The sequence below is a fragment of the Aethalodelphis obliquidens genome, unplaced genomic scaffold (assembly GCF_003676395.1).
Source record: "Aethalodelphis obliquidens isolate GAN/ISIS:26980383/991018 unplaced genomic scaffold, ASM367639v1 scaffold14, whole genome shotgun sequence".
Lineage (NCBI taxonomy): Eukaryota > Metazoa > Chordata > Mammalia > Artiodactyla > Delphinidae > Aethalodelphis > Aethalodelphis obliquidens.
In genome coordinates, this window is record NW_020837958.1 from 819,847 (window position 1) to 839,967 (window position 20,121).

General features: G+C 44.2%; 1 protein-coding gene and 5 non-coding genes across 6 annotated transcripts; 2 read left to right on the forward strand and 4 right to left on the reverse strand.

The window, feature by feature from the left end:
* Positions 1–1,227: 1,227 nt before the first annotated feature.
* TRNAF-GAA (transfer RNA phenylalanine (anticodon GAA)) lies at positions 1,228–1,300 on the forward strand. Its single transcript has one exon. It is a non-coding gene; the product is annotated as a tRNA-Phe (tRNA).
* An 811-nt stretch (positions 1,301–2,111) lies between these two features.
* TRNAK-UUU (transfer RNA lysine (anticodon UUU)) lies at positions 2,112–2,184 on the reverse strand. The gene has a single exon. It is a non-coding gene; the product is annotated as a tRNA-Lys (tRNA).
* A 4,724-nt stretch (positions 2,185–6,908) lies between these two features.
* On the reverse strand, positions 6,909–6,991 carry TRNAL-UAA (transfer RNA leucine (anticodon UAA)). Its single transcript has one exon. It is a non-coding gene; the product is annotated as a tRNA-Leu (tRNA).
* A 345-nt stretch (positions 6,992–7,336) lies between these two features.
* On the reverse strand, positions 7,337–7,423 carry TRNAR-UCU (transfer RNA arginine (anticodon UCU)). Its single transcript is given in 2 exon segments — positions 7,337–7,372; positions 7,387–7,423. It is a non-coding gene; the product is annotated as a tRNA-Arg (tRNA).
* Positions 7,424–7,715: 292 nt separating this feature from the next.
* TRNAV-UAC (transfer RNA valine (anticodon UAC)) lies at positions 7,716–7,788 on the forward strand. Its single transcript has one exon. It is a non-coding gene; the product is annotated as a tRNA-Val (tRNA).
* A 5,728-nt stretch (positions 7,789–13,516) lies between these two features.
* Positions 13,517–14,490, reverse strand: LOC113625189 (olfactory receptor 4D11-like). The gene is made up of 2 exons (XM_027115681.1): positions 14,426–14,490; positions 13,517–14,381 (listed from the first exon to the last, which is right to left on the reverse strand). Exons 1-2 carry the CDS (start codon positions 14,488–14,490, stop codon positions 13,517–13,519), a joined length of 930 nt encoding a protein of 309 aa, XP_026971482.1.
* Positions 14,491–20,121: the final 5,631 nt, after the last annotated feature.

Consider the following 20,121-nt stretch of genomic DNA (forward strand, 5'->3'; position numbering starts at 1 on the left):
TTCACCCCTTCACCCTCCAAGCTGAATGCCTTACCCTGTGCCTACACAGACCCACAATTTTCTTCTCTCCAAAGCACAGCTTCCTCATCAGGAGCAAGGGAATGATAGTAACAGCACCCCTCTCATAAACCTGTGCTGATTAAATGAGGTAACAATGCATGCAACAGTGCTTAGTAGAGTCTTTGCCCCAAAGCGAGCATGCAGTACATTGCAGCTATTATTATTACAGAGCTTTCAGTCTAGGGAGGGAACAAAAGACACACTGAAACAGGTAAGAAACCATTTCAAAGAAATATGTTCCCAATATGTGAAGATCGTGAACCCGTATTCATGTGACTTGTGTTGGTTGGTATGTGCTGAGGCGACAGCAATGGTCACCGACCCAAGGAAGAGTGGGATTCTTTCTGGAAGGAAGTGAATCATGGCACTCAGGTGGCGTTCTAGGGGAACAAAGTAAGGGAGCTGAGGCAAACACTCGGGTTTTGCCTCTTCTTCCTCAGGAAGTCCCCTGGAAAGTGAGCAAGTCCATTTCTGGCAACCTTGAAAAGTGGAGTCTCTTTGCTCCGATCATTTCCTGACTGAACAAGAACACACCAGGTGGGGGAAAGGAGAGGACAAGGGGAGGAGAGCACTGAGACCTCCTGGCTCTTTCCTCCTTCCTGTCCTCAAGTTCACTCCCTCTCCCTTTCACCAAGGGGTGAAAATGAGAAAAAAGCAAAACAAAACAAAACATCAAAAACTAAAAGGAAAAGACAAATCAAAGTCTCTCTCTACCAAGACCTTTCGAGCTTTGGAGCTGAATAGCTCTGCTTCGGTTCTGGATGATTTGAGGGCAAATTAGTTATTTCATTTAAAAATTATCATATTATATCAACCTTAAGGCAGGGGTGGGGGGGTGGGGACTGAACTGACACCACGTAGAGGACGTGCTGGGCACACAGTAGGCACACAGTAGGCACTTAGTAGGCGGCTGTCTTTCCTCTTATTAGGGTCCTGGGGAGATGTAAAAAAAGCCTCAGGAAGACAAGAATATGTAGCCTGGGACAATTTCCCCACATTGACAGAAATTCTTTTTCTCACTCACTGCCCTCGGAATCTCAGAGCTAAAATAAGATGCAATTTGGAAGGTGAAATTGGGAATTGGAAAGGTAGAGATGAAAGAAAGTCTTAGTTTTTTAAATTTTTTTCTTAAGTTTCCTTAACACGGTCGAGAAATCCATCGTCCTCGCCGAAATAGCTCAGTTGGGAGAGCGTTAGACTGAAGATCTAAAGGTCCCTGGTTCAATCCCGGGTTTCGGCAGAGTTTTTGCTGACTCATCACTGGACGGGACTGGAGTCTGGAGTCCCTTCCTTTTCTTACAGTGTCTCCCATGAAGGCTCACTTCCCTCCCCGATCCCACACACTGCGAGGATCCTAAGAGCTTAAACCTCGTAAAGATATCACAAATCATGGAATGACCTGGACCCAGTCCACTTAGACTATGTGTCGGGTGTTTCATAGTGTGATGGCCACCACTTCCGGTCTGCACGTAGAAGGTCTTGAGTTTGATGCCAAGTATAGTTACGCTGGGCTTGCAAGCGTTTCTCATTGATGACAGACATGAAGACTTCAAAAACGTTTGTCTATACACGCAAGTCAGGGTCCTATCAGCGTGTTAGACATTTGGTGAAGAATGGTTCTCGGCGGAAGATGTGATTTATAAGCACGTGTGTTGACCTGAAATATTTCTTGGAACCCCAGTCTGCTCACCGCGCTTTTAATAAACAGTGTGTGAACTATTATCACTTAGTGCCAAAATTTGCACATTTACTGCCAGGAGCATTACCATCCGTGACTCTGACGATGTTTATTGATGTTTCTATATAAAATAATACATGTTAGTTTTAAGGAAAAAATATCTGAAGACAAAGTATCTATCATACAAGGTTGGAAGAGAAAGTTATCAGTTGCTTTCCTCACCTTTCACTTTTTCTGCAAAATCCACCTTTGGTCTGGCCTGGGTTGTAAACTCCAGGAGGGCTGAATCAAGTGTGTTCTGCCTAACCTCACACCTGCTCAGCGAGAGTGGTGTGGACACACGCTCAAATTTGTTTTAGGAGTTTAAAATAACCGCCCGCACAGGGACTTGAACCCTGGACCCTCAGATTAAAAGTCTGATGCTCTACCGACTGAGCTACCCGGGCTCGGAAAGGCAGCCTGGCTCCTAGTCTATCCACAGAAAATAGACCACGTGGCCCTATTCTTTTCCTATTCGATTAAAATCCTGAGTCTTTTTGTTGATTACGTGAGCGGTGAAACTGCAAAATCAAGGTCGGGAAGGAGTTTGGCGAAGGAATCTTTTCTGATCCCATTACAGAAAGACTATCAAGAAAATAGACCGTGCTTCCACGCCAGCAGCGCCCCCGCCCCTCGCATCCTAAAGGGAACATCCCAGGAGGAATTCTCCAGATTTAGGACGTCTGGATTTCTAAATCCAATCTTGGTCTGTGAAGAGTCCCGGAGGGTCTTGCGGGTGGAATCTTATGAATAATTGATTAGGTCTCCAATCTTTATTAGTCAGAACACATCCAGGACCAAGACCCGGTCCTGGTCCTCAGTGGGGCGGGAAGGCACGCAAAACAGAAGTCAAGCGCTTTGATGGTGGGAAGCAGGTCAACGCCAGAAGTAAGCGTCCTGCCAAGTATTCAAGCGGGAGGTGATGCCCGGATGAGCTACCAATGGTGACTGGGGCCCTGAAGGCTTGGGAAGAGAATTTTGAGCAGAGGGAGCAACAAAAGGAAAAGGACCTTCGCCAGGGAATCTGAACATTTTCCTTGAAGCTCCCATTGAAAGGTTTGGATCCGGCTGGAGTTTATATTTTTAGGAAGTCCCATTACCCTGGCAGCTGTGTCCTGAATATAACTAATGTGGACACACAAAAAACAAAAAGTTTCCTGCCATTTCAGTAAACAGCCCATGTTGCCTACCATTCCACTAAACAACGAATGTTGCAGCCATCCAGCCACCAGCCACTGCACCTTCCCTATTGGTGCGCCCAGAGGGGAATTCAGAATGGAGAGAAACAGGATACTGGCCCTAGAGAGTTAAGATGCATGTCAAAGGAATAATTTCAATGAACCCAGACCCTTGCATCTTCCCAAACTTAGAAAAGCACTAAAATAATTAACTTGAGATGTCTGTTTTGTGTGTGTGGGTGTGTGTGTTTGGCAGTAATCATTTGATGTTCAACTACATGGTTTTTTTTCCCAGCAAAAAATCCTATATATCCTGGCCCCTCCCTTACCTTCCTGGAACAGTTCTTCAGAGCTGAGAGGCCGATTCCCTGGCTATAGTCTTCAGTAAGGTCCCTGAATAAAACGAAACTCTCAAGTTTTAGGTTGTGTGTTTTTTCAGTTGTCGCTAATAGGCGCATTTTTTCATTACTCCTGTTTCTTCATTGCCATGTTATTCATTGAGGCACTGGATAAGATCCCTTGAAAGGGAAGGGAAAGGAATCCTATGGGGTAGAGCCTCATAACCATTTTAGCTGCCCTCGGATTTCAGAGACACTCTGAACTCTGTTGGGGAAGGACGACGTCTGCAGTCTTTTATGGAGAAATATATCCGTGTAACCGAGCAGGACCCTAGGGGGCCTTCCTGAGACAGAGACCCCGAACCCCACCTAGTGTGCTCCACCTGCCTCTTGTTTGTAGAAAAGCTTTCGTCTCCCAGGCCTCCCAAGAGTCAGAAAAAGCTAGCTCAAGAGGTAAGGATTGGAAGAATGTGAACACATAGTAACAAAAGCTAGCAGTTGGGCGAGGAGAACTGGTAACAATGTAAACAGGTCAGCCATATAAGAGTCACAGAATCTTTAGTTCTTCCCTGAAGGACATAGACAACAGTGTCTGATGCACATTCCTGAGTTGTTTTGCAGATACTAAAACCACCACCAGAAGGAAAAAGCTAACTGCATGATGACCAGACCGTAGCCTCGACACAAACTGCTCCATCTTGAGCAGTACTGAATCTATGACTTGCATACGTCCAGAAATTCGCCTCAAGGAAGTGGAACCAAACCGACCCTGGAGCTGAAGATTAACTGTGCTTAAAACGGGGTGATTCCGACCAGACCACCGCATGAATCATTTTGAGATGATTATCGGAGCTGTCTGTGCTGTTCTGCACATAGCCCGCACACCCCTGCAACTTCCTGGTTTTTCCCTATAAAACCCTTTTCCCTCTAACTGGCAACTTGGAGATGGTTTGGGAGACACTAGTCTGCTATCTTCCCAGGTTGCCGGCTTCCTGAATAAAGCACCAACCCTTGTGTCTCTTGAACACTGACTTTTGAGTGAGATCAGCTGAAACTGAGCTCGGTTCCGGCTCCGGTTGGTAACCTCAGGAACTATGAACAAAGTTTAAAAAGTAATCCACTAGGGAAAGATAGTCACGTTATGTTAAACAAAAATGACAGAAGGTGCTAAACCATACGTATGATATAATATTTGTGGAAAAGTCAAACGATGTGTATATGAATATATATCCTGTAATTGTATATATAATTAATTATATATATTTGTATATTTGTTGCTTGCATATACATACGAGATGTTTAAGGGTAGAAAACAATCTGATAAAAATGACCACCTTTTGAGGAACGGCAATGAAGTGTGTGAGAAGAGTCTCTCACTGTTTCCTTTACATACATCTGTATTATTGCATTAAAAAAGCATGTATTGTTTTCAATAATAAAATAAATGAAGAAGAAAAAAATTGTCAGTTAGATTATTCCATCCTTCTGAGATCACGTAGGCAGCCCTTTAGATCAAAGCATCCCTGATCCTGTGTTTTCTACAGATCCCAGCAAAGGAAGGTGAAAAGAAAATTTCCTTCCCAGTAGAGGCACCCTCCATGCTTCAGGGTTTTGGAGGGGAGTATCTGGTGTTGGGGAGGAAGGACTTTTTTCCTCTATCCTTCTTAGTTCTGGCTGGTCTAAGAATTAAATTGACAAGACAGATTAACAGAAGAAAACTAAACAAAAGTTTAATAATATGTGTACATGGAAGGGACCCAGGAAAATTAAGTAACTTGCCGAAATGTCTGAAAACCTCACCTTAAATATTATCTTCAGCTGAAGCCAAAAGAGGATGTTGGGGATAGTGATTTGGAACCTCAAAGGGGAAGAAGGAATTGGCATGAATATGGAAAAGCAAATGTTTGGTAAACACTGTTTGCTGGGCCATGCACAGACCATGGGACACAGAGAGGAATGTTAACACTTTTAACACTTTTAGACTTTGCTAGGTTTCTCCCTGTCTACCCACCTGGTTCGTACTATAGTAATCTATGGTGATAACTCCTTTCCTGGAACAGATCCTTCATCTACATTCTTTAGGCAGTTAGGGAGAAGGTCCAAAGTCAAACTTTCTTCCTGAGTCTTTTGGGCCTTGATTGTTTTCAGCTCTAAACAATCCGCATGCCAGAGAGACATTTTGGGGTGGTAAACTTTGCTTCCCTACACTGGTATTGAAAAATCACCAATGAATTAGGTGTGCTTTTCACAAATGAAGATGTAGATCCCTAAGAATCATATGACATGGCTGGATTTAGCCAAGAAAAATAAAAAGATTCTCCCCCCCGGAAAAAAAAAAAATTGCCTGTAAGATGAAGCCAATCCTCTGGGGGAGTTAGTGAGCCTTTGGTCGAACCTCAGCTTCCTACAACAGTTCTGTACTCAGCTTTGAATGTAACGCAGGAGAGCTTGAAGATTTGTTTCCTGTTCCCCTAAGGCAGACTAGATTGACAGGCATTGAACCCTGAGAACAAAAGTCTCAAACTGTGTATAATCGAGTGTTAATGGTGTGGAACTGGGCTGCTTAGCGTAGAGACAGTTAACTGGAGCTGTGTGTAATTTCATTTAACAAACTATCCTGTTTTTTTTTCCTACGCACCATCCCTCCATCCCTCCGTCCGCCATCTTGAAATGCCCCCTCTTCCCACTTTCTAAGTTCTTTGGTTTGGGAAGTTCCCTCTGATCCTTAAAGACAGGGATCAGAACTTGCCGCAGAGATCTCTGCTTGATCCTCTCCAGAGGGGGTTGGGTCCCGAGGACTCTGAGACTGTCCGTATTGCTGCTCCCACCACAACCTCCCTTCAACACCTGTTTAATGGTCTGTCTTTCCTCCTAGAATGTTTCTGCCGTGAGGACGGGACTTCTCTGTGCATCTCCACTGTTATCCAAGCAAGCTCTCAAAAACTGCTGAATGAATGAATGGACAGTTGACTGAGGGCCAGGGGTCAGGGAAGGCTTTTCGTGGAGGAGGAGGGGGCAGCACTGGTCCTTGGAAGTTTTTGTTCGGTAGAGAGAGGGGAGAACATTCCTGTCGAGGTGAATGATTTCCATAATCAAATGGAACAAGTTTGTCCTGAAAAAGTTCTATGCCACTCTATCGTGCCACCCACTTAATTCTTTGTAAGAGCTTATCGCCATCTGAAATCCTCCTGTTCATGAACCACCTCTTCCCTCTGTCCCTCTGCCCTGTAAGTGCTTCTGGACAAAAACCTTGTCGGTTAAGGACCTTCTATTTTTTTTTTTCTTTTCTTAATGTTATTTTCTGTTTGGTTTACTTTCTTTTCTTTCAAATCTTTGCATTCCCACAACCTCAGCGTTTAGAACGGTATTTGGCACATAGCATGATCTTAGATAATCTCTATTTCAAAAAGGGAACGTTTTTACTGCGCAATGTACCCCTCGCCCCCTCCCCTACAAAGTAGTATAGTTTCACGCAGACGTTTACTTTTCACCTTCCAAACCGTCGGTTCTGAAGCTATTGTTACACTTTCTACGTCTGCTATAATCTTTCAGATTAAGTCCTCAGGAATTCGGAAAAAATGACGCATGTCATGTTCAGAAAACCAAACTGACTTGTACCAGAAGTGGGGTTCGAACCCACGAGGATATAAATCCATTGGATCTTAAGTCCAACGCCTTAACCACTCGGCCATTCTGGTATCCGCTGAACTCGTCCTTATTTTTACATAACCTGACTAATACTGAGCTACGAAAAGTTGCACAACAATTTAAAAATTTTATGCCTTATGTAAAAGAACAATACGGGGATGGGGGGGATGGGAAACTCGGTAACTTTCATCACATCCTGTGATTTCCTCATGTCCAGTCACCAGAAACTGGAGCCACACGAAAGCGATGAAGACTTAAGTAGCAGGATTCCTAACACATTCACGTCTGAGGACACCACAGGGTACTGGAACGGGCTCCTTTTAAAGTGGGCGAGTCTCCTCGGAAATCGTAGGTAATGTGTCTTCCTCCTAGCGCTTTCCTTATTAAAACAAAAGCGACTCTGGTGGGACTCGAACCCACAACCTTTGAATGCCTCCATCTAATCTAGAAGTCCAATGCGCTATCCATTGCGCCACAGAGCCCGACGAGTCAAAAATCTTTCGCGTTGCTTACATCAAGGCAGGAGCGGCGTCTGTCTGGGGGACGGTCGCCGGCACGTCGGGTCACGCTTTCTTTCTCGGACAAACTGGGAAGCCCGCGTCGCCAAGGAGAAGCGTGGATGGGCATTGCGCTTGAAAGTCTGAAATCTGTTTGAAAGTTTCTTCTCGCGAGCGATCGCCAGGCATCAACTCTCAACTTCATTACACATCGGGAGAAAAGTCTTTGTGTGAATAAAATGTCTTTATTGTATCCTGGCGCGAAAGTGCACCGGGAGGTTCCATAGTGTAGCGGTTATCACGTCTGCTTTACACGCAGAAGGTCCTGGGTTCGAGCCCCAGTGGAACCACAGCACGGATTTAACCTTTTTCAGGGATATTTTAACGTTTCTTTTTGCCAGCCGGAACTTGAGTTTTACTCCAGGAAGTGGGAGACGCCGCCGTTTCCAACCGGGCTCCGCGCTGCGCCCCGAAGCGCAGGCTAGGCTCCAGAGGTGCCCGCGCACATCGGCCATCAAGGCTGCCCCCCGTGGCGTCACTAGGGAGGTGCAAGCGGCCCCGCCCTGCTCAGGTCATCGCGCGTCTCTGCGCCTGCGCGCTCCCGACTACGCCCCAGCAGTTCCGCCTCCAGGTGCCTGGGTAGGTGTCCGGATCCCGCTCCTTCTAAACCCTGCTTTGCCATCTTTCAGTGTTGCTGCCACCACTCAGTTAGGGGTTATCCCGAAGGTCACCTCTCTCCTCTGTTGATTACTTCCAAGTCCACTGACCTCGTACTTCTATTTAAATTTAAAAAACTTTTTGAAAAATTATATGCTCATGGTGGAGAATTCAAACAGCTCCACGTGTTTTACGGTGCTGTTTCCCTCTGGCAAAGAATTTTCCTTTGACTAAACTCTAGCTGGGCTCCTCTGAGCCCTCCTCTCAACTAGGCGGCCTATAAGACTTGAAAAAACAGTTAGCACTAATATAGTTTTTAGCAGCTCAAGGCTGCATCCCTAAAGTGACTCTAGTTTCAGTGAAAGTGTCAGCCTGAGAAAACTGAATGCTGCCGCCGCTCCAGCCCCATTTACTGTTTGTTCCAGCCAACAGCTGAATCTGGGGGCCCGGATCAGCAGTATAACTGTACTTTTTCTTTATAAATCACTTCTGATTAGTGTACAAAGGTAGCGTTGCCAGAGGTACTGCTCCACCCCAACAATATTCTAGAAATCCTTCTATTTCCTTCTTAAGCCTTCACTCATCTTTTCACTTCCGGTGTTTGGATATATCCTAATTCTTTAGTCTGTGCTTTTTGATGAGCGATTAAATTGTATTCAGTCTTGCAGACGATACCGTAGTGGAATTCCTTGGTCATTGGTTTTGGGGTGGATCACTATGTAGAACAATAATAGCGGAAATCTTGAATAGTCATTATTATCTAACCCATTTTACAAAGGACTAAGAGGAAGCACAGAGAAGTTACGTAATGGCCCAAGGTCACACACTGGCCCTAGACAATTAAGGTGCAGATCAAAGGAATGATTTCAGTAAGCCCAGACTCTTGCATTTTCTCATACATAGAAAGGTGCTAAATTCATTAATTGAGATGTCTATTTCTTTAATCACCAGTACTCTTTTGATGTTTGACTATGTTTTTTTGTTTTTGTTTCGTTTTTTTGCAAAAACTCCAATATATCATGGCTCTCTCTTACCTCTTCAGAACAGTCCCTCAGAGCTATCTGAGCGGCTGTATCTCAGGCTTAAGTCCTCGGTAAGTCCGCTGAATAAAACATAATTCTCCACTTTTAGGTTGTGTTTTTTTCTTTTCTTTTTTTTCATTCGACATAGGTTTTGAGGCTTCGTCTTTGGAAATAAAAATCTCAGTTAAATTCTTAAACGTCCGCCAAAGGGAGAATCATGGAAAAGGAATAGGTCCCTCTAGTGGTGAGAAGACATTATGAAACATTTTGCTCTGTAGACACTGCTCCTAGATTTAAGAGGTTCTTTGAAATACAGCTTCCCAACATCTCCCAAGGTGGGAGATGTTGAACATTTAGCCAAAACGCAAATACCCTGTGTTAGAATCCATATGTTAAAAGATTGTTGTCAAGCAACACGTTCTCATTACATGGAAGGAGAAGGAACACATTTTCATGGGAAATAGATTTTAATGTATACTGCTTCTCTCCAAAGTACTGTGGTCTTTTAGGAACCCAGTAATCGATTAATTGTCTCTTAAAAGTAAGTGTGTGTGTGTTTGTGCGTGTGTTTGTGTGTGTATGTGTGTGTATCCTGGGATAGTCTCTCAAAGTAAAAAGTGTGTATACGTGTGTGTGTATTTTTTTTTTCCTGGAACTAGTCTCTTGTGAATCCTCAATTCACTATTTGCCTCTAGAAAGTAAAGATTAAGTGCTAAAAGAGGTATGTGAGGGCTTACCTGGTGGCGCAGTGGTTGAGAGTCCACCTGCCGCTGGAGGAGACAAGGGTTCGTGCCCCGGTCAGGGAAGAATCCACTATGCCATGGGACAGCTGGGCAGCGGAGCCTGTGCTCCGCAACGGGAGAGGCCACAACAGTGAGAGGCCCGCATACCGCTAAAAAAAAAAAAAAAAAAAGAAGAAAAGCCTTATGTGGAAGGGAAGTTTTTTGGTTTTGTTTTTTTGTCTTTTGGTAATAAAAAATGATTCACAAGGAAGAAAGTAGCTGCTACTGTTGATAAAGGAACATACTAGTTATGGCAGAATATGATTCTGTATTCTTTGGTTCCAAGGGAACCTTGAATTGTTTTTGACGTTTTTGTTACATGGGTAATTAGGTACAAAATTCAAGGCTGAAGTCAAAAGTGTGGTGAATGATTTTAATTCTAGGTAAGGAGTAACAACCACCCCAAAGAAGCAAATGTAGATTTTTAAAAGATCTTCCAACTTTAGTAAAGCATCCATGAGTCCAGGATCAGACATGAGCAAATGTGAATTTCGTCAGTAGCGTCTGCCTTGTGTTGCCCCTGCCACCTTGCTGAAGCGTTCCACCCTTCTGTACCTGGGTCTCTGGGCTACCTTTACACCCCGGACTTGGACTTACCCTCCTCACATGCCCCCGCTGCAACTTTCCTGTCCTACATCTCTTCCACTCTGGGATGACACCTGGTGCCTTTGGCTGCGCCAGTAGACCACCTGAAATTAATCCCTAGTGAGATAATACTGAGAATGGATTTAGAGATTTGACTTCCAGTGGACCTTGAGCCCCATTATATGCTCATTGTAATATATTAGCATCTAACTGACAGGCCCACAGGCACCGTGACAGTTCTGAGGCCAACCAGGAAAGGCCAAAAAGTGGGCGGTGGCCCAATTCCTGGAAGTCCCCGCCCCTTCCCCAAAACAGTTAGAAAACCCCTCCCACTCATTAGCCTTTCAAATTACCCAGCCAAGGAACTGCCTGGTGGTCCAGTGATTAGGATTCCATGCTTCCACTGCAGGGGGCATGGGTTTGATCCCTGGTCAGGGAACTAAGATCCTGCATGCCAAGGCCAAAAAAAAGAAAAAAAAAGAAAAAAACGTTACCCAGCCCATAAAAACTAGCGACCCCATATTTGGGTCCTCTCGCCTTCTGAGATGGCCCACACTCTGTCTATGGAGTGTATATTTCTCGAAGTAAATCCACTTCTTACCTATCACTTTGCCTCTCACTGAATTCTTTCTGCGCTGAGACATAAAGAACCTGAACTTCAGCAGGTCCTGAAGCCAGGTGTGTGATCTCAATTACAAGATAGTGGGTTCGCGTCTAGAGCCTGTGCTCCGCAACGGGAGAGGCCACAGCAGTGGGAAGCCCGCGTACCGCCAAAAAAAAAAAAAAAAGAAAAAGATAGTGGGTTCAAGACCCAATCTGAGTTTTGGCAGGGTTCAAGTGCTGGCGGGAGTTGTGTGCTTTCAGTGGCGTTGTATCTAGCTTGAACCCCATGAACTGTGTCTAATTTATGAAATATCCCGCGAACAGGAATTTCAGGGCAACACCAAGGGAGCAGCAGTAGGCAGTGATAGAGCTGGTTGGGAGGGGCTGGATTTTGGAGCAAGTTTCCCTTGTTTGTGTTTCCCTCCTGAATCCCTCTGTGCAAATGGCTCTTTACTTCCCTCACATCTGTCCATCAGACATGGCTGGGAGATTAGACTGGGATATAACAGGCCAATCAGTACTTCCAGTCCAAATTTTAGTTGACTACAGTTTTCATCTATTTACTCGACAAAAATAATAGGTTGCCAGGAGACCCGCTGGAATTTATTTATTTATCGTTTCTATTCTCTTAATGCGGAGGCTCTAAAGAAAATGCTAGAAAGAGGAACGAGGAAGAATTTAGAATGGGCTGATTTGTCATCTTCTAGACAATCAGTCCCTGAATAATGGAAAGTCAATTTATTCTTAAGCCTTTGCTTCTTGTGAACCTGGGACTCAGGCACATTCTAGCGAAGCAGACAGGATAGGGTTCCTTTCTCCCTTGAGGGCTGGCCCAGAATAAATGGCAGGAAAATGATGCTGAAATTCTTAGAGGTACAGAAGCCTTATCATATATACTCCTCGGTCAGATAATGACAACAAAGTGTCTTTCATGACATTACAATAGAGGGTAAATTTTTTTTTTTTTTTTTTTTTTTTGCGTTACGCGGGCCTCTCACTGTTGTGGCCTCTCCCGTTGCGGAGCACAGGCTCCGGACGCGCAGGCTCAGCGGCCATGGCTCACGGGCCCAGCCGCTCCGCGGCATGTGGGATCTTCCCAGACCGGGGCATGAACCCGTGTCCCCTGCATCGGCAGGCGGACTCCCAACCACTGCGCCACCAGGAAAGCCCGAGTATAAATTTTTATAGACGAGCTTGATGCCCTCAAATCCTGCCTGAGGCAACAGGAGTAGTCAGACACGCATTTAGCTGATGGTCAGAGATCTCAGATCTAGCCTTGCCTGAGCCATTTATTAGCTATGAAAACTTTGAAAAAATATGAAAGTTATCTCAGCTTCTGTAAGGGAAACCCAAAGGCTTCCTTAGAAAAACAGAACTCATATCTTCCACGGTGGGCAATGGAAAATTTCCACAAAGGGAGGGGTGGCTGGATTTTATAGCCTGGACTCCTGGTCCCTGGAGATCGTTTTACTAATTATTGCTTGGGCTGCACACATGGTACAGCCACAACTCAAGAACTGAGAGGTAATCTTCTCTCAGACTTCATTTCCTCACCTGTAAAGTGAGGTGTTTGAGTGATATAAGCTTTAGAGTCCCTTTCAGAGCTGACAAGTTACAGACCTGAGACTCTAAGTTGCTGACAACCACGCCACGAGACGATTATTTCAGACCATCCTTATTAGAGGATTCTGCTGTAGGGCAAAGGGAAGACTCTGGCCTCACGATGGGCTGTTGATTGGGGTTTTCTATTGTGTTGTGAGAAAATACTTTTCAATTCTGACTCTTCCAATCTGGACTTCACGGCATCTATTTCTTTTTTTAAAAATAAATTTATTTATTTTTGGCTGCATTGGGCCCTTGTTGCTGTGCAGGGGCTTTCTCTAGTTATGGAGAGTGGGGTCTCCTCTTCGTTGTGGTGCGTGGGCTTCTCACTGCGGTGGCTTCTCTTGTTGCGGAGCACGGGCTCTAGGCATACGGGCTTCAGTAGTTGTGGCCCGTGGTGGGCTTAGTTGCTCTGGGGCATGTGGGATCTTCCCGGACCAAGGCTCAAACCTGTGTCCCCTGCATTGGCAGATGGATTCTTTTTTTTAAAATAGTGATCTTGGGGTCTTATTTATTTATTTTTGGCTGTGTTGGGTCTTCGTTTCTGTGCGAGGGCTTTCTCTAGTTGTGGCAAGCGGGGGCCACTCTTCATCGCGGTGTGCGTGCCTCTCACTATCGCGGCCTCTCTTGTTGCGGAGCGCAGGCTCCAGACGCACAGACTCAGTAATTGTGGCTCACGGGCCTCGTTGCTCCGCGGCATGTGGGATCTTCCAAGACCAGGGCTCGAACCCGTGTCCCCTGCATTAGCAGGCAGATTCTCAACCACTGCGCCACCAGGGAAGCCCCGCAGGTGGATTCTTAACCACTAGGGAAGTCCCCTATGGCATCTATTTCTTTTTGTAAGGCCCAAATCTCCTCTTCAATCTTTTCATGGCTGACTTCATCTCCTGGTTCCTCAGGGTGTAGATCATGGGGTTCAGGACAGGAATGATGACAGTGACGGTAATGGAGACAGCTCTGTCCACGGGGAGGGCAATGAAGGGCCGGGCGTAGACGTAGATGCAGGGCACAAAGTTCAAGGTCACCACCATGATATGGGCTGTGCAAGTGGAGATGGCTTCTCTCCTGCCCTCCCCAGTGTGAGACCTCAGCATTGTCAAGATGACTGTGTAGGACACAAGCAAGAAGATGAACCACAGTGTAAAGATCAAGCCGTTATTGGAAATCATTAAGACCTCAAGGGCAACGGTGTCGGTGCAGGTGAGTTTGAGGACCTGGGGAACGTCGCAGTAGAAACCATCCACAACATTAGGTCCACAGAAGGGGAGTGGGAGTAAGAGGGAAATCTGCACGATGGAGTGGACGAAGCCCCCCACCCAGGAGGCCACAATGAGGGCAGTGCATCGCCCCCTACTCTTGATAGTCACATAGCGCAGGGGCTTGGAGATGGCCATGTAGCGGTCAAACGCCATCACAGAGAGAGAGAAAACATCTGCCCCACCGAGGAGGTGGAAGAAAAACATCTGTGTGGTGCGACCATTGAAGGAGATGGTCTTTCTCGTTGTAAGAAGGTTTACTAGGACCTTCGGAACAGTGATGGAGGAGAAGCAGATGTCCAAGACAGAGAGATTGCAGAGCAGGAAGTACATGGAGGTGTGAAGGCGAGACTCACAGGTCACGGTGACAATGGCGAGGAGGCTTCCCATCACGGTAGCTGTGTACGCCAAGGATAACAGAAGAAATAAGACCAGGCTCAGCTCACCAAGGATAACAGAAGGCATAAGACCAGGCTCAGCTCCTGGGGCTGGGTCAGTCCTTGAAAAATGAATTCTTTCACCCTGGTGTAATTTCCCTGCTCCATCGGGTCATATATCTTCTTCTTCTTCAATTACCTGGAGAGAAAACAGAAAATAGAATATAGAAAAGGTATCATTAAAAGCAAAAGGAGTGGGAGTTATATGACCAGGCTACCTTGGGGGTTATTTTTATGATTATTTTTCTTTTGGGCAGGGATGCCTACAATTCTATCTCTAGTAGATGGCATTTTCTGAGTTCTCTCAGAGCAAACCAGAGAGTGGGTTTCCAACGGGTGTAATTAATTGAAGCTCCTAAATCAGTTCGTTATTAAATTCTTATTAAAAATTTTACAGGCTTATCATTTTCTAGATTCTATATGCCTCCTAAAAAGTCACTGAATGCTCTGAGAAGTGAAGAGACTAGTTTTGCTTTTGTTTTCATGCACACTCATGTTAGGAAGTGGGAAACACACGCAGGGGAAAAATATAAAACACAGTCTGTGGCTCTAATGGAGGCTTATAGTTTCTTCTCTCATCTTCTTCCACAGGAGACCATCTGCTTGGCATAGTCCGACCAGATTTTCATGATACCGGTGACCAGCTCTAAATTAAGGCCAAAAAACCAGTTTACGGTTTACTGTCTCCCTAGGATAAATAGCTTTGCAGCAGCTAAGACAATTTAATTGAGTAAATCACTGTTTCTTTCTTCTTCTTTCTTTTTTTTTTTCCAGTCTCCCTTCTTTTGGTGTCTTGTTTTCCTCTGATTTCCCTGGCCCAAGATTGGGACTTGGTAACTGATAGCTATAGTCCCTGCTCTCCATAATGCTCTTGGCAAGAACTTCACCCTCCAGGACACTGGACAAATGGTTTTCGTTTCTCAGGCTCCCTTCCTTTCATCACTTACATTTGTACATCCCTCCTTGCCGCCTCAGTATTTGTAAAGGTTTTAGTTTTGCACAAAGAGCAAAGATGTTAGTATCAGCAGAACTGAATTTGTGTGTGTGTGTGTTTTAAAAGTTTATTGAAGTATAGTTGATTTACAATGTTGTGTTAATTTCTGCTATACAGTAAAGTGACTCAGTTAAACATGTATATATATATGTATATATATATACATATATATATATGCTTTTTCATATTCTTATCCATTATGGTTTATCACAGGATATTGAATATAGTTCCCTGTGGTATACAGTGGGACCTTGCTGTTTACATTCTATATATAATAGTCTGCATCTGCTAATCCCACACTCCCACTCCATACCCCCTCCCCAAAGCCCTGGCAGCCACAAATCTCTTCTCTATGCAGCAGACCTGAATTTGATAGACTCTGTCACTTAATTGGTAGGTAGCTCTGAGCCTCAGTTTATCATCAGTAAAAATGCGTATAATCATGTTTGTTTTACAGGATTGTGAAGCTTAAAGAAACTTGTTTAATTCACTTAAACTGAGGTCGGCACAGACCACATTTCCGCTGCGTATAGCACAGTTAACATTTTGCAGAGCCAATCTTTTATACACATTATTTCAGAAATGCTGACGAAAATACACTTTTTTATTCTTTTCTTATAGAATATGATTCTTTGAAATAATTGCAACTATTATCAAATCTAGCATTTCAAAAGCAGGTACGTTTCATACAATGGGGTATTATTCAGTGATAAAAGGAACTGAGCTCTCAAGCCAAGAAAAGACATAGAGGAAACTTTAGTTACATTACTAAGTGAGAGAAGTTGATCTGAAAATGTCCATACTGTACGATCCCAACTATATGACGTTCTGGAAAGGATAAAATTATAATGAAAACATTAACGGTTGCCGGGGGCTGGGTGTGGAGGTGGGGAGGGATGAATAGGTGAGACACAGGGGATTTTTAGGGCATTGAAACTATTCTATATGATACTCTGATTGTGGATACGTAACATTATGCATTTACTAAAACCCATAGAATGTACAACGCTAAGAGTGAGACCTCATGCAAACTATGGACTGCAGTTAATAATAATGTATCAATATTGGTTCCTCAATTGTTACCTAATGTAGCACACTAATGCAAGATGAATTAATAATAAATGCATTCCTAATAAGGGAAACTGGGGTGGCAGTGGGGAGAGGGGGCACTCTGTACGTTCTAATTTTTATGTAAACCTAAAACTGCTCTAAGTAGTAAAATCTGTTACTCTAAAAACAAACAAACAAAAGTATGCCAAAGGATAAAACAGTTTAGAACATTTCTAGTTTGCAAAGGAGCACAATTTTTTTGTTTTGTTATTTTGCGGTACGTGGGCCTCTCACTGTTGTGGCCTCTCCCGTTGCGGAGCACAGGCTCCGGACGCGCAGGCTCAGCGGCCATGGCTCACGGGCCCAGGTGCTCCGCGGCATGTGGGATCTTCCCGGACCGGGGCACGAATCCGTGTACCCCGCATTGGCAGACGGACTCTCAACCACTGCGCCACCAGGGAAGCCCAGGAGCACAATTTTTTTAAAACTTTTATTACCAAGATTCCTTTCCTATAAATCCTACTTGATGCTTTTCTCCTGTTTCCCACCCTGTTTTAAAGAAAACATTTAGAATAAATTCCAGTTCGGGTGTTGACAGGCATCAGGCTATTGTGATTTTGCCAACTGCTTAAAACAAAACTGTCTTTTGTAGCTTTTTTTTTTTAAAATCGGCTTTGTTGCGGTGTAGCTTCCATACAATGAACTGCACACATTTAGAGGTACAATTTGATGAGATTTGACATACGTGTACACCCATGGAGCCATCGCCACAATTAGGATAAGGAACATCTCCATCACCCCAAAGTTTCCTTGTGCCCCTGAGAGCTGCAGAATCTCGGCACCTAATGACTCTGTCCAGACCTGCACCAAGAGGTGACCAGACTGTAGCATGGCCTCTGGCAGCGCAAGGCTGTGTCCTTAGGATGACCCCCAAACCCCATTAAAACGCCTTCCTGGGAAAGCACAAAGCCGCCAGGTGAATTTACTGTTTGTTCCAGCCAACATCTGAGATAGGCCGCTGACCTCCTTTACTTAGAGCATGTATGGGAAAGGTCTTGTAATTGTGAATATGTATATCTTGTGACTAACAAGTGTCTCTCTCAAGGACTGAGAGCCTTTCCTCTAACCATGATCAACAGGAAGGAAGGGGCCTCTGTCTCCCAGTCTCCGTGGGGGGATTACTTCCAGCTCCCAGACACAACCAGCCTAATCGCACTGACACTGACTAACTCTTTGCAATTTTTCACTTTTCTGGCTCTACTGAGCCCCAGCTTGTCCCCCTCACTCTCCCTTTAAAGCACCCAATCGCTTTGGGCAAATAGGCTTGGAGCTTAGCCTTTTCACTATTGTTTTCACTAACACTGGGCTGTGTTCACCTTTGACATTTCTTTGTACCACTTCCCTCTGTATTCTGTCTGTATTGAAGCCAACCTCTCATCCTGCTGTTCATGACTCAGCTCTCCGGATCCCACTGTACTTTATTTTTCATTTTCTCATCAGAACAGAACTTCTATATTACTAACTTTCCTCCTATTCCCTTTCCTTTGAAGCCCAAGCAACACAAAGCTAATTTTCTTAGCTCACTCCCAGTGATCTATGAATCCATCAATAACTCCCAGAAGATTTCATCCTTTGCAAATATTTTTAGTTTTTAAAAGGACCAGTTAGGGACTTCCCTGGTGGCACGGTGGTTAAGAATCCGCCTGCCAATGTAGGGGACACAGGTTTGAGCCCTAGTCCGGGAAGATCCCACATGCCATGGAGCAACTAAGCCCGTGCACCACAACTATTGAGCCTGAGCTCTAGAGCCCTTGAGCCACAACTACCGAAGCCCGTGCGCCTAGAGCCCGTGCTCCACAACAAGAGAAGCCACCGCAATGAGAAGCCCATGCACCACAAGAAGAGTAGCCCCTGCTCGCTACAACCAGAGAAAGCCCGCGTGCAGCAACGAAGATCCAAAGCAGCCACAAATATATAAATACATTTATTTTTTTTAAAAAAGGGCCAGTTATTTTCTTCAGAGTAAATGGTTTTTACAGATTCTTAAAAGAAAATGATCAGAACACATGAAGTTTTTTAGATAATGCACAGAGGATTTTTCTTTCTTTCTTTTTTTTTTTTTTAATGTTGGACTATGGTGGGAAGTATTGTGGCACAGAGAAAAGATACCAGCTTGGGAGATCTGAGCTCTGAGGCCTTCATGGAACAATAGTGGAATCTTTAAAGGCGCGTAAACTCCAGGATGTTCAGTCTTTTCATGAGTGAAATGGGAGCCTTCACTGCCTTGAGTCCCTTTGCAAGTAGGCAAGTTCTGCACAATATTAAACAATATTAAATGGATCCATTGATCTAGGTGATTTCTAGACCTTTGGAGCTTTTTTTTTAATTTTTAAATTAAAAAATTGTTTCCTGTTGGAGTATAGTTGCTTTACAGTGTTGTGTTAGTTTATACTGTACAACAAAGTGAATCAGCTACACGTATATACACATCCCCTCCTTTTCAGATTTCCTTCTCATTTAGGTCACCACAGAGCTTTTTAAAAAATATATACATTTTGGAGGACTTTCCTGGAGGCCCAGTGGTTAGGACTCCACACTTCTACTGACGGGGGCCCCGGGTTAAATCCCTGGTTGGGGAATTAAGATCCCACGTGCTGCGTGGTGTGGCCAAAAAAAAAAAAATATATATATATATATATATATATGTATATATATATATATAAATTTTTTTATTGGAATATAGTTGATTTACAATATTGTGTTAGTTTCAGGTATATAGCAAAGTTATTTGGAGATATGTATGTATGTATATATCTATATTCATTTTTTCTATTCTTTTCCATTATAGGTTATTACAAGATATTGAATATAGTTCCCTGTGCTATACAGTACATCCTTGTTTTTTAAATCTATTTTATGTATGGTAGTGTGCATCTGTTAATTCCACATTCGCAGTTTATGACCCCCCAACCTTTGGAGTTGTAATACTCAATTGTTTTAAATAACGTTGCCCTCAATTACCTCGTGACGAGTCTAAGACTGTGTTCCGTCCATTGCTTTTACCAACATTTGAACCTCAATTAACTGTAAACCTCAACTGTTTCTTGACAGTTAACTGATGGCTTATTAGTGGTGGCAAGAAAAACGGCTGCGATCAAGAATTTCCAGGGGCAGTCTACCGTAGTGGTTAGGAGAATGGGCTTTGTAACCCAAATGCACGAGGTTCTGTGCAGAAATTAGTCGTGAAAGTAATCAAGTCACCAATGCAACTGAAAAATGGGTACACTTCCCTGCACAAAATACATGCACAACTAAGAAAGTAAAGATGGAGGGTGGGAGGACAAATGAGAATCCCTCTGTATGTGTGTCTGTAACAGGAAGGAAGAAGAGAAAACAGAGAACTATTGTTTATAAGTTTGCTGTTGTCCTTGCTTTTGGCAAGAACGAGTTCACGATCTCAAGAACTGCTTTAGAAATAGGCCGAGGTAAACCCATTCTAATAAAACAGGCTTGGGAATTTCCTGGCGGTCCAGTGGTTAGGACTCGGGGCTCTCACTGCCGGGCCAGGTTTGATCCCTGGTCAGGGAAATAAGATCCTGCAAACTGCACAACTGGCCAAACAAACAAACAAAAAACCAGAAAAAAAACCCCCCAAAACCCCCAAAACAGGCTTATTGAATTTCATAGAGTCCCCA

Bases quoted from the DNA above. Each gene is read 5' to 3' on its own strand.
- LOC113625189 (XM_027115681.1), bottom strand. From the start codon at position 14,490: ATGGAGCAGGGAAATTACACCAGGGTGAAAGAATTCATTTTTCAAGGA. The intron at 14,382-14,425 runs GCTGAGCCTGGT...TGGTGAGCTGAG, and splicing joins GGACTGACCCAGCCCCAGGA to CCTGGTCTTATTTCTTCTGT.